The sequence below is a fragment of the Furipterus horrens genome, unplaced genomic scaffold (assembly GCF_987537825.1).
Source record: "Furipterus horrens unplaced genomic scaffold, mFurHor1.1.pri manual_scaffold_5, whole genome shotgun sequence".
NCBI lineage: Eukaryota > Metazoa > Chordata > Mammalia > Chiroptera > Furipteridae > Furipterus > Furipterus horrens.
Window position 1 is genome coordinate 136,761,937 of NW_028327175.1, and position 18,021 is coordinate 136,779,957.

Sequence of the window (18,021 nt, forward strand, 5' to 3'; positions counted from 1 at the left end):
TTTTCTTCCCCAAGTTTGGGAAGTTCTGCTATATTATATTTTCACTTAAGTTTTCAATTTCTAGTTTTTCTTCTTCACCCTCTGGCAATCCTATTATTCTTACGTTTGGTCTCTTATAGCTGTCCTAGAGATTTCTGATCCTCTTCTCACTTCCTTTGCTTCCTGTTTCCTCTCTCCTCACTGGTTGACTGTTTGTTCCTTCTCTATGTTCCGGTTTGTTGATTTGAACTCTGGATTTTATTTCCTCACCATCTGTCTCGTATGTGGTTTTGTTCTTTTCAGTATGAGTGTTTTTCAATCCTTTCTCATCTTTTTCTAAATCTTTTGTTAATTCTGTAAGCCACCTGATAACAATGGCCCAGAACTGAGCCTCTGACAGGTTTCTTATTTGTTCATCTGTCAGATTCTTCATCTGTTGCCTGGTGAGCTGCGCCACCGGGATTTCTATAGTTGTCTGCCTCATTTTGACAGATGCGTTTTGCTTTCTTGGGCCGGCTCTAGGGGGCAGTGCCTGCGTACTCGTCACAACCCAGCGACCGGTGGCAATCCGCAACCTTTTTCGTCGCACTGTGGCCCTTTGTCATCACTACCCAGCGACCGGTCGCGATCCGCAACCTATTTCGCGGCGCTGTGGCGCTTTGTGGTTACTACCCAGCAATTGGTGGCAGTCCAGCAACCTTTTTTTCGCTGCGCTGTGGCGCTTTGTGTGGGGGCGGGGGTCCAAGATGGATTCCTGCAGTTATTCCGCTAGGAGACCGGGATCCATCCTCCCGCCCTCTGAGCCTCACTGTTCGGGGTGATGTGGTGGCTGCTTTTCCCAGCGTTGGGGTCACGAGCTGCCCAGGTTCGACTGCAGCCAGGACTGCTCTCCCTGCCGCTGTCCCTGGTGCTACCGCAAACAGTACCGCCCACCTTCGCTCCTCTTACCTGCCTGATGAGCGCCGCTGGTTTATAACTTCGTACGTTGGGCTTCTGTGTAGTTTTATTTTCTGGAATTTCTAGTTATCTTTTGTTTTGAGGTAATTGTATTCCTCTCTAGTTGTAGAGGGAGACCGAGCGTGTCCATCTAAGCCTCCATCTTGGCCGGAAGTCTACAATGTGATCTTTTTAAAAATTCCTAAATTGCCACATAAGTAATTCTCTACAGATGTTCCCTTTTCCTTTTTGGAATTTCTTATTTACCTACAAATCAGATTCTGTCTCGCAACCAAGGCCACAGTATAGCTAAACTGACAAAGAGTACTACAGCTCTTAATACTCAATTTATAATTTAAGAATTAGATCATCAGTGCTGAATGCAATTGTGGCAAAAATTACCTCCCTGAAAATTCCCTGTGGTTTGAGAATAACCAGACTAACTGGTTTTGGAAATAATTAAAATACAACTAAATTTTTGTGTTGCTAATAGTTATGCCTCAAGATGCAGGATATCACAAGAGTAACTTCCTGCAGGAGTGAAGGCCTAAAATGAGGTCTGTTAGAAGAAAGAACAAACCTTTTTAAGGGCCCACTGGCATGTTAGCTTTTTGCTATTTGCAGGGATATGCTGGAGCTGGCTCTTACTCACTCATGAGAGCTAATTATTAAAATTTCAGGAGTTTTGTGAGCCAGCTTATGTCAAGCTGATAGCTTAAAATAGACCATGGTGGACTTCCGGCCAAGATGGAGGCTTAGACGGACACGCTAGGTCTCCCTCTACAACTATAGAAGAATACAACTACTTCAAAACAAAGGATAACTAGAAATTCCAGAAAATAAAACTACACGGAAGTCCAACATATGAAGTTATAAACCAGCGGTGCCATTTGGGCAGGTAAGAGTTAAAGAGGACAGTGCTGTTTGCAGTCGCACCCCGAGCGGCGGGTGGCGAGAAATCCGGGCTGCGCAAGCCCCTGGCGGTGCGCGACCCCGGCGGGGAGTCCCGGCGGCCAAGCCCCTGGCGGTGCGCGACTCCGGAGCTGGGGAGAGCGGCCGCCGCATCGCCTTGAACAGTGAGGCCCAGGGGGGCGGGAGGACGGATCCCGGTCTCCTAGCTGAATAACTGTGTGAATCCATCTTGGACCCCCGCCCCCAAAGAAAGCACCACAGGGCTGCGAAATAGGTCGCGGACAGGCAGGCACCGGCCGGTCGCTGATTTGTGACGCGTACACAGGCACTGCCCCCGACAGCCAGCCCAAGAAAACAAAACGCATCTGTCAAAATGAGGCAGGCAACTTTAGAAATACCGGTAACACAACTCACCAGGCAGCAGATAGAGAACCTGACAGATGAACAGATAAGAAACCTGTCAGAGGCTCAGTTCTGGGCCATTGTTATCAGGTGGCTTACAGAATTCACAAAAGAGCAGGAAAAAGATATGAAAGAAGCGAAAAACTTTCATAACGAAAGGAACAAAACCACATACGAGACAGATGGTGAGGAATCCAGAGTTCATTTCAACAAACTGGAATATGGAGAAGGAACAAGCAGTCAACCAATGCAGCGAGAGGAAATGGCAAGCAACAATGAGAGGATCAGAAACCTCTGGGACAGCTATAAAAGGCCCAACATAAGAATCATTGGTTTGCCAGAGAATGAGGAAGATGAACTAGAACTTGAAAAATTGAGTGAAAATATAATAAAGGAGAACTTCCCAGACTTGGGGAAGGGAATAGACCTGCAGGTCCAGGAAGCAAGGAGAGTTCCCAAGAGACTGGACCCAGGGAGAACCACTCCAAGACACATTATAATCAAAATGTCAAAAATTAAAGATAAAGAGAGAATCTTAAAAGCAGCAAGAGAGAAGAAAAGAATTATGTACAAAGGGTTCCCAATTAGACTATCAGCTGACTTCTCAAGGGAAACCCTACAGGCAAGAAGAGACTGGCAAGAAATATTCAAAGTAATGAAAATCCAAAACCTACAACCACGAATACTCTATCCAGCGAAATTGACATTCAGAATAGAAGGACAGAGAAAGTGTTTCCAGGACAAAATAAAACTGAAAGAGTTCATTAGATCCAAACCACTGTTATATGAGATGTTAAAGGGACTGGTTTAAAAAAAAACAGAAGCTAGGGAGATGAAACAAAGGCAAACTAAATAGGCAACGAGAGTGGAAGAGGAACTGTGGGTACGGGAAGCATATTGGGGGGAGGTCAACAGGGAGGGGGAATGGGGAAAGGGAGGGAGATGATATAGGAATTGGGGATCAAGGTAGGAGGGAATGGAATAGACGGAGAGAGGTTGGGAGGAACTGTATGCACAACTAATGGACATAATCTAAAAGGGGGGGACAACTGGAGGGAGGGGGGCCACCGGGTGGAGGGGAGCAGAGGGAAGGGAAATTGGCACAAATGTAATAATTTAATCAATAAAACACATTAAATCTGAAAAAAAAAGAAAAATAGACCATGGTGGGAGTATTTACACTGTGAAAATTGGCAAATGCTATAAATCAGCCCCTCCATCTTTAGAGAGTTTGTTGTAAGACATTCATCAGTCGACTTCTGTTTGTCTGGCTGATCACTCACAACAGTGATGAGAAAGGTATTTCTGTCTTCATTTTATAAATGAGAAAACAGATTTAAAAATCTTTAGGATTTAGGGAGAAATCACAGAGGGCACCAAAAAAAAAAGAAAAAAAAAAGATCCAAAAACAGAAAAATATCTGCCAAAACAGGAATAGGTACACGTACAGTACTGACCCTACAGGCTACATTCAGAGAAGACAGACCCTATTCAGAGGAAGGCAGTCTACAGAGACTGCCAAATTGAAGTTCAGAAAGCTGTAAGGAGGACAGTTTCAATGAGGGACAAAACAAAAAAGCCTCCAGGGGACATTCAAGGCTCTTCCACCCTTTCCCAACTCCACCTCTCCCTATCTTGGTTGGAGGCATCACATTTCAAGGCAGGAAATTCCACCACCACCACCACCACCATTCCACCCCACTCCCCAGTAGGAAGCATTTACTCAAGGCTTGAAAGCAAGAATTGGGGCATGTTTCCCAGGGGACAAAGCTTTCTGAAAAGGCAAAAAGTCAACACACAAGAACATATTCCTTTTTCCTTCACATGTACTTCCTAGCAGTGACTGGAATGGAAAGGGCCCTTGGCTGTACCCCGCATCCCTGGCCACCTCCCTCCTTTCCTTGGCACCATCCTTTCTCTTCTAGCAATTGGATCCAAGGCAAGGGCCTTGCCCATCTCCAAAAAAAACAAAAACAAAAAACAGGGCAGCCAGTGCCAGCTCAGCTATAGGACATAGGGCACCCAGGTGAGGTTCTAGTCTGTTCTGAATTTGGGTTTGGAGCCAACCAAAAACCAGTTTTACCCTGCCAGTCATCGTCCTGTCCTGTATTTCCCTCAGAAGCCTTGAAGGGAGGGGAAACCGTGGTCTGGGCCATGGTTAAGTTAAGCACAGATTACCTTGCCCATTATTTTCCCAGAGACCAAAGGATTAAGAGCTCACATAGCCCCCAAGTGGCAAAGCCAGCATTAAAACAGGTATGACTGCTATAGGGCCTGTGCTCTTTCCAAGGAGCTCTTTCTGTGACATTGGGTTGGGTCCAGAGACCTGGGGAGAAATTCTCCTGCCAGGATTCTGAAGGAGAATTCAACCTCCCCCTTCACATGCTGATCTGTTTTCTGAAAATGGGAGAAAAAGTGTGAAAGCAGACAAAAGCCTTGCTTCTTTGAATGATATCTTAAGTGATTAAGTGAGATAATGCATATACAGTGCTTAGTCAAGAATTGGCATTTGATAGATGGCAGCTAATTTTGCAATATGCTGCTATATTATGATTACACTGATGCTTAGTCTCCAGGACTCGAATATGAAATTTGAATAATGAGTAGATGAAGGAGAACCTCTTCTACCTCTGCTCAAATACTTTATCTTATTTTGGAGTAATTAAGAAAAGGAGGAATTTGGAGTTGGGATTCAAATAGTCCCCCAACTCTTCAAAATGTAATGAAAATGAATCTATTTTCAGTGTTCCCTTGGGGTTTTCTGAGTTTCTACTTCCTAAATGTCTTTATAGAGGAAAACCTTAGCTAAGACATCTAACTGCTGCTTCTCCTTCTCTGACATCTCAGAAAGTACCTATGGCCAGTCCTAATGGGAGCCTACCAAAAAGCCAGTCCCCTTCTGACTTATAGATTCCTGACTTTAACCCAGGTAGGAGAAAGCAATGTGCTCAGGAAAGACTCCCCAGTTCCAGAGGATGAACAATGATTAGTCTAAATCAACCATGGTAATTCCATTCCCCTTTATCTTAGATTGGTTTAGAGGTATGCATTTCACCAAATTCTAGCCAATGGCATCTGTAAAGATATTTGTTGGCACTTTGGCAAAACTGAAAATGTATGCAAGAGAAACTTCCTTCTTGCCTGCTTTGGCTTTCCAAGTGAAGATGTAATGCTGAGAGCAATAGCTGCCATCTTAACACCACAAGAAGATGTTGGAAAAACTGATCCTGAGTCCTCATATTATTAAGGCAAAGAACTAACACTAAATTATCTACCTCAAGGCTTATCAGGATGTGAGAGAAAAATAAATTCTATTAGTTAAATTCTTTGTAGGCACATAGTTTATAACCTGCAACCAAAACCCAACCTAACCAATATACCTTATCATTTCACAAACTTACCCCAAAATGTCCTTGAAGTTGTGGCAAGAAAATCTTATTGAAGGCACAGTGGGAGTAAGGGCAGACACTGGTGTTGAAGAGTTTAAAGACACTTCGCTGGCATTGTTGAAAGTCTCCAGTGCCCTGGATTTGTAATTGAAGGAACGGGAGAGTCTTCTGAAATTCCTTGGTGCAGGGGCTGTCGTAAAGGTCACTTACATTCAGTACCTTGCTGTATCCATGGTTAAAACATGGGTCCTTGATGGTTCCATTTGTAGCCTGAATGGAAAGATCACTTGAAAGGGTCATGTGCAAATGCTTTGGGCACAAGAGCACCAGTCTGACTTCATTAATGTGTACAAATTGTACAACCTCCCAGCACTCAGTATGCCTCTATCCTGCCTCTTTCAGCCTTGGGAATAGTTAGATTTGTATAACAGGCACCAGAAGTGATATCAGAAGTGAATAAACTTTCTCCAGTCATAGAAAACTAATATAATTAAAGCTGGGCCCAGAAATGCCATTGGTTTGGAATGTTCCCTAGTGCTTAGTTCTAATCACCTGGTCAGAAAGCAGATTCACAAGAAAAACCAGAAAGACTCTCAAAATTCTGAGCCTGGAATAGTTCTGCAAAAGTCGATCTATACCCCAACCTCCTTCTCCTCCAAGCTAAACATCAGAAGCTCCAAGAGCTGGAAGTGCTTTTGATTATTTAAACCAGGAGCATCAAAATGGTTTTTAACCCACAACCCAATATGTTCAAGAGAAGAAAGGGAACAGCTGTGGCTTAGAGGCTTAATGGAGCCTTGGTGCTCAGTAGGCATCTCTCAGCAGCCCCTACTCTGGTGGAAGTTATCTTATGGATAGTGCTACTGAGAACCAGAGAGTGAGCTTTGAAGGAGAGCAGAAAACTGATTGTCTTTTTCCTAGAGACAGGGAACAGCTGGATATGACATCCTTGCTCTGTGTTTGCTTATCAGGGCGTGCCTGCTCCTTGCATAATTTCAAGTATGTTTATCTTTTCTTGCCTTCAAAGTGCAGAAAGAATCTGGGGACAAGATTTGAAGTGTTGATCCATTAACTTAGTATACTCCCTGAAGCATTCTTTTTTCCTCTTCTCCAGGTTATTTCTAACAACGCTGTTTTCTGCAGTTTTGTAAGAAATGGAGATTAAGAAGTAGTAAAGAGGTTATAAATTGCACACCCCCTTCCCTGTAACAATACCCTCACATGTAATTTTCATTGTTAACCCCACAGGGGTGAGAAATTATTTCCCAAGAAAGGATCTGATATCTGGTGGGAACAATTCATAAGGGTCTACCAGATGTACATAGATATCCTTCCTGAAAAAAATTTGGAAAGTACAAAAACCAACTTCAGATCAATTACTGAAGTAGAAAGAGGAAACAACAGGATGTGGGGGCTGGCAGCCCAGATGTGCAGAGGGCAGGTCTGGATTTAGTTATACTTGCCTGAATGTCCTTGGCTAGTTTCTGCAAGAGCGCTTGATCCTTTCCGTAGCACAAGAAGCTGTGTGTATATACACTGTAGTCCTTGCCATACAGACGGAAGTAGAGAGCATTTTGTGGAGACTCAATTGTCTGGTTTTGGGGCACAAAAGTGATTTGTGTAGAGGCTCCACCAAGGTCTAATGCTCCATAAGTTTCCTGACTCTCACTTTCACTTGGCATCAGGTTGAACCATCTCAGTTTCTGAAAGAGAGTACAGTTATCAGTGGTAGATGTCTCTGGACACCCTGTGTCTCAAACTACTTCTTGGACTCAGGAGGTTCCTAATGTGAAGGAGCAGGGCCATGAGGGTGACACAAAGCTCACCGGAGGTTCCCGAATCCACATCAGATCAACAGCAGGAAAAGAGGGGCTTCAAAGACAAAGCTCAGACTGCAGCAATATAGAAGCAGTACCGTGTTTATGAACAAGAGATTTGGGGCTGCTAGAGAGACTCAAGTTCAAATCCTCATTCATTTGCACATTAGCCATGTAACCTTGAGCAGAATAATTAACCTTCTCTAGGCCACAATTTGGGGCAATAAAATGAGAGCACATCTCATATGATTGTTCTGAAGACTAAATCATAATACAGTTCATGGAAAGTGCTTAGTATAGCACAAGACACATAGCAGTAGGCAAATATTAGCTATTCTTCTTTTTAATGATAGATTTTTATGTCTCTCTAAAGTGAAGATATGGCTTCCTTATTTTACAATAGTAAAAGTTCTTGTAAGAGAATTATACCTCTGGTGACCCTTGCAAATGTGGGGGTAAATTAATTTGTTCATTTATCTATCATTCACTCTGGCTAGCAAACCAAGTATTGCCTGAGATAGCAATGTCATTGGCCCCTAGGGAGCCATTCCATAGGAGCTATAAGATAATCAATCACCTTAGTGAATTTTCCCAGCAGATAGTTGATAGTAATCCAGCCATAGGCACCTTCCTCTCCACCAGTGATGATTCTGGCACCCCGGAAGTCAAAGGGGTAGTTGCTGAGGACATTCGTCACCACATCCAGGACTTTGTTTGCCAATGATTCCTTTTCAAGCCTACACAAAGTGAGAGCTAAGGTTACTGGTTTTGTTTTAATAACCAACTACCCATTTCAGCCACAGCTTCCAGTCAGTTTTCTCAGAAGGTGAATCATAATTCACTGGAATAAACAGAAAGATCGAGATACCCACCCATGGCAGCCTGAGGGGCCCTCATTTTGGGTGAGGCAGAACTATCTTTTGTTCTCCTTTCTCCAAATCCAAATCCTTCCTATCTTTAAATAGGTTTTTCTTCCTAAAATAATATTTGTATTGTTGTTTCCTGGCTCCAAAAACCTATCAAAGTAATTTTAATAACTGTGGTGGTCACAGCTGGGTATTATTTGATCACCACACAGAGTTAATGTCATTAACCATTGCTGGTGGCTCCTAGCTGGTTACCTATCCAGGTCCTCTTGAGGTTCTTAATTAGGGCTGTCATAGACACCAGGTGGCAGATGTCCTGGGACAGATACCCAATGCCTATTGGTGCTAGACTGGGGAAAAAATCTTCGTACTGTGCCTCAGTTCTTGAGTCTGTCCGAGACCTTGAGATCTAAAGGAAGACTCTTCCAGGATTGTCATAATGGAGATGGGATACAATTTCTTCCAAGATGTAGACTGTTGAACACTGAGAACCTTTGGCTTAGAGGATGCTGCCTTCCAACTGACTGCTGTAATCTCTCATCTGCATGACCTCCATGCTCCACCGACCAGCCCCCTTATCCCTAGTTTTCCTTCCCTCCAGCCCACCTTCTCTGTCAATGGCACCAGTTGTGTGACATCACCTAATGGCTTCTCATTATCTCCCAGATAAACGCCAAACTCCCTAGCATGCCCTACAAGGCACTACGTGATCTAGAACTTGTCTTCTCAGAATCCCACTCAGAATCCTGACTTTACCACTTGGCCCTGGGTAACTTATTTAACATTTGTAAGTCACAGCTTCTTTATCTGGTGAATGAGTTAATAATACCTCTTACTTCATCAAGTTAATATGATTAAAGCACAATAATAAGAACATAGTAAGGGCTCAACAAATCCAAGCTGCTAATATTATTACTACTATTATTATTTTACTATCTGCACCCTATGTTCTATCTATATATAATCCTCTGAACATGCCTTGGTCTCTCGCATGTTTCTGCCTTTGCACACCTATTGGAACACAACCTTCAGGAAGGCAGGGACTTTGTCCTCTTCACTGTATCCCCATCACTGAGGACAGTGCCTGACACATAATAGTTGCCCAAAAAGCGGGGTTGTGGAATGAATGTCTGTTCTGCCTGCAATGCCCTTGCCCCACCCTCCAACTCATCCTTCATGATTCAGCTCACATGTCCCCTCCTCTGGTGGATCCTCCTGACCATCTCCCATTCTGGGAAGGACAAAGTGTGCTCCTGTAGCAGCTCTGAGCAGCCTTCTATTAAAACCTTGATCACTCTGTCTTAAAACTCTGATCTCCTTGAGGGCTGAAGTTATTGGGTTGGCCAAAAAGTCCATTTAGTTTTTTCCGTAAAATAAAAGACATTTTTCACTTTAACCATAACTTTATTGATTTAGATATTTTGAGTATGTTCACTATCTCCCATGTGGTATAACACTGATTGTTCTCAATTAATGTCTTGATTTGATCACTGTCAACTTCAACTGGTCTATGCTACCATGCAGCATCATCCAGCGAGAAATCTATAGCATGAAACTTCACAAACCACTTTTGACACATTCAGTCAGTCACAGCACCTTCTCCATACACTGCACAAATATCTTTTAGCATTTCAGTTGTTTTTACCTTTCTTGAAATAATAAAGCATAATATGCTGAAAATGTTGCATAGTTTCTTCCATCTTCAATATTAAAATGGCTACACAAAAATTCGCTGATTTTGAAACTTTTTTTTTAATGCATGCTGATATGACAGCTGTCCCAATACAATCTAAGAAAGTTGTTTCGAATAAAACTAAAGACAACTAAGTGTTAATAGAGCCATCTTAAGGAAAAAAACAAATGAACTTTTGGGCCAACCAGATACATATTTCCATATCCTGGGACAAAGTATGCAGTAAATGCATGCTGCATGAATGAATGAATGATGCTGTATGGAATGAATGAATGATGCACACAAATACTAAGTGGTGAGCAGTAAAGATGTGCTAGTTGTGAATATTTGTGTCTTGGGACATCTGTGACTCTCCTTGTGTCATCCCCCTCCCAGAGATTGAATGGCTAAATCTGTAACCCCAAATCCCAGAGTATATGAGGTCTGTCCAGAAAAAGTCCAGTCATTGTTAATATAATGAGAATGGTTCGTATGACATTGATGTAACCTGGCAGCCAAGGAGACTGGACTGGAATGCCCATGCCTAAACAATGAGGACTTCGTTGTACTAGTCAGTGGGGGTAGTAGACACTGCTGAATGAGCATGTGTACTGTGTGGCTATTACATTCAAAATGACTGAGTGAGTAGAGCAACCAATCTGCAGTAGATTTTGTGTTAAGCTTGAACATTCCTCTGCAGAAACTATTAGGATGATTCAGAAGGCTTTCGGGGATGATGCAATGAGTGATTGGCAGCTTCATCAGGACAATGCACCCACTCATGCATCATGTGTGGGCAGTGTTTTTGTGAAACAGCAAGTCACCCAGGTGACTCAGCCCCCCTACAGCCCAGATTTGGTGCCCTTCGACTTAATGGCTTTTTCCCAAACTAAAATAATCTTCAAAAGGGAAGAGATTTCAGACCGTCAATGAGATTCAGGAAAATACGATGAGGCAGATGATGGCGATTAGGAGAACTGTGTGAGGTCCCAAGGTGCCTACTTTGACAGGGACTGAGGCGTCATTGTCCTATGTGCAATGTTTCCTGTATCTTCTTCATTAAATGTCTCTATTTTCATATTATATGACTGGATACTTTCTGGACAGACCTCATATAGGCTCAATCTTTCTCTCTTTGTGCCCTTACTCCCTTGAATTTCCTGTGAGGAGAAGGGCAAGTGGGATTTTTTTAAAAAACATACTTAAACTCCCAAAGTTACAAACACTGAGAGTGTGGGAGTTTTACCCACTTACTGAGATTCAGAATATTTAGAATTGTAGGTGTTAGGGAAGTGTGGCCCTCTCCCTATGTGTTGCTATACCTGAGCAACCTCATGCCTGCTGTAGCTCCCAGGTAAACAGGTGTCTCTTGGTGCTGGGATATTGGTATCACTTTCTTGGCTCTTTCCATGCATTCAGTCAGATAAAAATTTAAGTCATTCGTTTTATGAGCATATTTTGAGATTCCAGGACCTAGAAAAAGATATAGAAGCAGATGACAATAATTTTTTAAAGTATAGAACATACCTTGACAATATCAGAGAAAAAGACTGGTATTTTCTGATAAAACTCAAGAGAACAATTTCTTGATGTAATTATATATTAGTTTGCTCTACTTAGAGGGTAACTCACTGAACTAACCTAGCCTCAGTAGGGACTTACTTTCAGACCTCGGGCGGGGTCTGTTCGCTGTTCAATAATTTTGCCACTGGATGGCGCAATTTTCACATACAGGTGGGTAACCTTTCTAACAGGCTCGGATTGTAATGGGAATCTTACAGATAACTACTCTATACAGCTACTTTTTGATGTTTCTTCCACAAAACTATAATTAACAACACTAATTCGTGAAGATCTAAATGGATAGAGATGACATTTAAAACAAAGATTAAAATAAGCACCAGGAACATTGGCTTTTACTGAAAAGCTAGGAACTACTACTAACTAGCTAGGTGATCATAGCTAGTTATGTGATCGTAGCTAGACACCTAAAATTTCTGATTCTTCCACGCTGACATCCTACCTCCCTAGTAATGCTGTTTTTCCAGTATTAGAGCAAAACTTACTGTTGCTGTGGAAAGAATTGGAGCCAAGATTCCTTAAGCTTTTTGAATTTAATTTCAGTTCACTTTAAAATAAACATCCTCACTGTCAAGTGCTTTACAGTGACGATTTGGTCTGAAGATGATTATGCAGATACGTTATCCTTGCCATTCACAGGTTTTTTTAATAACCTGGTTACTTAACCATAATAAGAAAATCATCCCCAATTTTAAAAGTCTGGCCTTCAATAATAGGTGGGGCCCAGCATCTGTGCTTTAACAAACCCTCCAGGGGGTTCAAATTTGAAACTCACTGGCTAAGACGGGGGTTTGAGTTTGGGCACATCTCCATTGGAGTCCCAGTGCCATCACTTACTAGCTCAAGCAGCCTTATTCAACTGGCATAACAGCTCTCAACCTCAGTGCCCTCATTTTTTAAAACGGGAATAATAATACACTCCTCAAAGGGAGATCATGTAGACGGAATGACATTTTTAGTACTTAGACTGGTGCACAGCACACAGAAGTGTCCTGTTGATGGGAGGCTCTATTACTGTTATTTTTCAGTTTATGCTCCAAGGGCTCGATCATTTAATGATTTCGTATTATTTTTATAATGATGACAAAATAACAATAGCAGCTCCACTATGTTCTTCACTGGACTTGCTTTCCTTCGTGGGCTCCACTTGCCACATACGTCTCATGCCCCGCTGAGCCCCCTTCCCTTTTTCTTCATCTTACCTTTCACCTTGCACTCCTCTATCTGATTCACCACCCCTGTGTCATTCTCCTTTTCGGCGGGCCACTTATAGATGTACAAAGTCGTGTGAGAAGAGCCTGCATCCAGCACAATCCCATACTGCGGGCACAACAAACCAAGAACTTATCGGTACAGTATTACATTGTTCTTCTCCATATTCAGCTCGCAGCAGAAAAGAGACAAAGAGAGGAGTTTGCAAAAATATGAGGAGAAAGTGTTTTAATTCAAGAGGATCATGGAGGGCTGGGGTGAGGGAGGTTGTCTGGAGTTGCCCTGATCACAAGATAGACCAGAACTCCAACCACTCTAGCTCCGTGGCTCTCAATGCTGACTGCACATTAGAAATATCCAGCCTTACCAGGGTGGGGCGTGAGCATCAGTTTTGTTTAGAAGCTTCTTGGGTGGTTCTAATGTGCAGCCAAGACTCTGAACCATGTGCTGAAGTGTTTGAGACAATATGGAGGGATAGATTTAGTATTTCCCAAACTTGTATGCACATCAAAATCATTAGAATCACCTGGAGAGCTTCAAAGGCCGTTGATGCCTATCTTCCACCACCCAGATATGTAACTTAATTGGTGTGGTATGTAGTTTGGGCTTTGGAAGAGAGACATAGAAAATACTAAACTTGTTTGCTTTTTTATTACAAGTATAACTATAAATTGTATTCAATAAATTTTAAGAGATATGTACTTTAAATTCATGTTTGGGCTCTTAAGAGTAGGGGGCGATGAAAAGAAGACAGTATGTTGGGGTGGGTGGAGATAGCACTCGTGAGCACCAGATGGTCAGAGAACAGAAAAACAAAGTCCCTACCTCACATTTCATGAGTATATCAAATGTACCAGGCAGGTGTTGTATGAAGAATTTTATAAGAATTACCTGACTTCACCCTCAGAATAGTGCTGTAATTAGGTAGTATTTTTATCCCCTCTGCAGAGGTGAGAAACTAAAGTACAAAAGAATTATGTAATTTACTAAAAAGATACAGCAATGTGTGACAGAGCTTGGATTTGAATCAGACTTGAAACCACGGACTAGACAATAGTTTTCATATAGGTGCCCCCCTTTTTATTAGATATTTTATGTTTTTTTATTATATTTTATTGATTGGCTATCACAGTAGTCCTGATTCTTCCCCCTTAGACCCCCCTCCACACAGCTCACCCCATTCCCTCAGGCAATCCCCATACCATTGTTCATGTCCAGGGGTCATGCGTGTAAGTTCTTTGGCTGCTTCATTTCCCATACTGTACTTTATATCCCCACGGCTATTTGTAACTACCTATTTGTATTTCTTAATCCCCTCACCTCTGCATCCATTCCTCCACACCCTCCTCCCATCTGGCAACTGTCATAACACTTCCTGTAGCTATGATTCTGTCTCTGTTCTTCTTGTTTGCTTAGTTTGTTTTTTAGATTCAATTGTTGATAGATAGGTATTTATTGCCAATTTATTGATCATAGTTTTGATCATCTTCTTTTCCTTAAATAAATCCCTTTAAAAATTCATATAATAATGGTTTCGTGAAGAAGAACACTTTAATTTTTTTCTTGTCTGGAAAGCTATGTATTTGCCCAATTCTAAATGATAGCTTTGCTGAGTAGAGCAATCTTGGCTGTAAATCCCTGCTTTTCATGACTTTGAATACTTCTTGCCTGCAAAATTTCTTTTGAGAAATCAGCTGACAGTCTTATGGGAACTCCTCTGTAGGTAACTAACTGCTTTTCCTTGCTGCTTTTAAGATTCTCTCTTTATCTTTAACCTTCAGCATTTTAATTATGATGTGTCTTGGAGTGGGCCTTCTCTGCATCCATCTTTTTGGGGGCTCTCTGTGCTTCTTGAACTTGCATGTCTATTTCCTTCACCAAATTAGGGAACTTTTCTTTCATTATTTTTTCAAATAGATTTCCAATTTCTTGCTCTTTCTGTTCTCCTTCTGGCACCCCTATGATAAGAACACTTGAAGTTGTCCTCGAAGCTGCTTATACTATACTCATTTTTAGTTTTTTGGATTCTTTTTTCTTTTTCTTGTTGTTCTGCTTGGTTGTTTTTTGCTTCCTTATGTTCCAAATTATCAATTTGATTCTCAGTTCCATCCATTCTACTGTTGTTTCCCTGTAAATTGTTCTTTATTTCTATTAGTGTATCCTTCACTTCTGATGAGATCTTTTTTTATGCTGCTGAGGTCCTCACTAAATTCCTTGAGCATCCTTATAACCAGTGCTTTGAACTCTGCATCTGATAGAGTGCTTCTCTCCATTTCATTTAGCTCTTTGTTCTGGAGTTTTGATCTGTTCTTTCATTTGGGCCATGTTTCTTTGTCTCCTCATTTTGGCACCCTCCCTGTGTTTGTTTCTGTGTATCAGGTAGAGCTGCTTTGACTCTGTGTCTTGGTAGTGTGGCCTAATGTAGGTGTCCTGTAGAGTCCAGTGGCACAGCCTTCCCTATTACCCAAGTTGGGTACTCAAGGTGTGTCCTTCATGTGGGCTGAGTACACCCTCCTCTTGTAGTTGAGCCTTGGTTGCTGTTGGCAGAACAATGGTAGGGATTTACCCAGGCCAGTCAGCTGCAGCGACCTGCTGTAACCACTGACTACCAACCTCCATGGAGGATCATATAGGCAGGGGCAGGGTGATGGCACTCCAACATGGGCTAGAGCTGTCCACTGGGTGTGCTGGCCCTGGGGTTTCCCAGGTGGTGCAGGCCAAGGTCAGCCCCGACCTGTGTTTTGCCCCGGGGTCACCCTGACTGAGCTCTAAAGCAATTTGTGATGGCTGCTACTTGTGCTTAGAGATTCCCAGGAGAAGCCAAGCTATGAATCCAAGCTGGCTGCTCCTAGTGCCAAGCCTGGGGCTCACTAAGGCCAGCTGTTGCTTGTTAGATAGGATTTAGGAAGTTGTGAAGCATAAGCCAAGACCAGCCATTCATAGGGAAAAGCAGTTTGGGTGGACTTGTAAGTTGGGTGGGGCAGAGTCTCTAGGGATCCCCAAGGTGGGTCACACTATGTTAGCCAGGTTGATGGAGTCTAGGATATGGCACAAGCTTGCTGGCTCTGTTGAGGGAAGGTTTAGAAAAGGGACAATGGCCCCTGCTCACCATGATGCCAGTCACTTCAGTTTCCCCCTGTATTCCACTGGCGACTTTCAAGCTGCTACGCCGGTGCTGGAGCTCAGAGGGAGTGAGTCTCTGTATATGTGTTTGTGTGTGGGTTCTTTAAGAGGGACTGCTTGGGGCTCCAGCAGTTTCTTCCATTGACTCAACCCCCACTGGTTTCTGAGCCAGAAGTTGTGGGGACATGTCTTCCTGGCACTGGAACCCTGGGCTGGGGAGCTAGTGTGGGGCCGGGACGCCTCACTCCTAAGATATCCCTCCCGATTTTTTGTCCACCACATGTGGGTGAAGGACCAGCCCACTCTACATCTGCATCCCTTCTATCAGCAGTCTGGATGGATGTGGTTTCTTTAATTCTGTAGTTGTCAGACTTCCTTCAACTCAATTACTGACAGTTCTGAGTGATGATTGTTCTATACAGTATTCCTTCACTTATCGCGGGTATTATGTTCTAGACACCGTACACACACACACACACACACACACACACACACCCCGCGATAGGTGAAAATCCTCGAAGTAGGAACCTTACATTTATTTTAGTATTTATATATATTTTAAGGCTTTATAAACCCTTCCCACACACTTATAAACCGTTCCCAGTCCCTTATTAACCTTTCCCACTCCCTTATTAACCTTTTCCACACTTTTATATACACTACTTATGCTCTTAAACATATTCTACACTCTTAAACCTACGTAACTTTAACATATGTATACAGTACTGTAAAATCCCACGATATAGCGAAAAATCTGCGATAATTAAATATAATATTTGAAAAAATCCTGCAATACCTTGAGGCCGCGATAAGTGAACCACAATATAGAGAGGGACTACTGTATTTTAGTTGTAGTTTTATTATGGTTTTCCAAAGAAGCTAACCATGTCTGCCTGTGCTGCCATCTTGACCATAAGTGACTTGGTGCCCCCTTTTAAGAACTTCATTTTTTTTTAAAAAAAAAATTTATTTGTTTGTTTGATTATTTATTTTATTTTTAGAGAGAGTGGAAAGGAGAAAGAGAGGGAGAGAAACATCACTGTGTGGTTGCCTCTCACTCGCGCCCCCAACTGGGGACCTGATGTGCAACCTAGTCATGTGCCCTGACTGGGAATCGAACCAGCGACATTTGGCTCACAAGCTGAAGCTCAATCCACTGAGCCACAGCATCCAGGGCTAAGAAGTTTTAATGAAAGAGAACTATAGCAAAATATGCAAATCTTACTTATGCATCCCAATGAACTTTTGCCCATGTGGACATCCATATAAAGCACCACCATGGTTGAGATACAAGCATTTTTTAGTCCCCAGAAGGCTTCCTGATGCTCTTCTTAGTCAGATTTGCTCATGAGTAACCATGGTCTTGACTTCTATCACCATGGATTAGTTTTGCCTGTTTTTTGAACTGCAAAAATGGACTGACATGGTATCCCTCTTTTATGTCTAACCTCTTTCATTTTACATTATGTCTCTAAGATGCATTCAAACTGTGTGTATCACCCTGGCTGGTGTGGCTCAGTGGATTGAGCACCGGCCTGTGAACCAAAGGGTCACCAGCTCAATTTCGAGTCAGGGCGCATGCCTGGGTTGCAAATCAGGTCCCCAGTTGGGGGTGCACGAGAGGCAACCACAGGTTGATGTTTCCCTCTCTTTCTAACTCCTTCCCCTCTCTCTAAAAATAAATAAGTAAAATCTTTTTAAAAAAAAACTATCAGTAGTTCATCCCTTTTCATTTCTATAGAATATTTCATTATTTCATATACTATACACATATTTTTTATCCACTGTACTATTGATGGACATTTGGGTTGTTTCCAGTTTGGGACTACGTATTAGGAATATAGCTGGCAGGAACATTATTGTACATTTCATTTTGTAGACATGAGCTCTCATTTCTCTGGTGTATTTACCCAGGAGTAGACTAAGGAATGCACATTTTGGTCAATTAATATTAATCTTTAGTTACACCCTGGGTTTAATCAGGAACAAAATGCCATGACTGAATAATAATGTCTGCCATGTGCTTGTGAGGGGCATATGTACTTTTTATTTATCATGCCTATACTGGAGACAAAAATGGAGGAAAGTAAAGGGGGGAGCAAAAGGAAGGGAAACAGAGGGAGCACTCTAAA

General features: G+C 42.3%; 1 protein-coding gene across 1 annotated transcript in view; it reads right to left on the reverse strand.

Annotated features, from left to right (window-relative positions):
* Positions 1–18,021, reverse strand: part of ENTPD1 (ectonucleoside triphosphate diphosphohydrolase 1) — a 106,473-nt gene that overhangs the window by 21,292 nt on the left and 67,160 nt on the right. The window contains exons 3-7 of the mRNA XM_090277925.1: positions 12,757–12,874; positions 11,296–11,446; positions 8,013–8,172; positions 7,082–7,321; positions 5,631–5,888 (exon numbers count right to left, since the gene is read on the reverse strand). Coding sequence (XP_090134051.1) covers positions 5,631–5,888; positions 7,082–7,321; positions 8,013–8,172; positions 11,296–11,446; positions 12,757–12,874 — 927 coding nt within the window. The remainder of the gene's footprint in view (positions 1–5,630; positions 5,889–7,081; positions 7,322–8,012; positions 8,173–11,295; positions 11,447–12,756; positions 12,875–18,021) is intronic.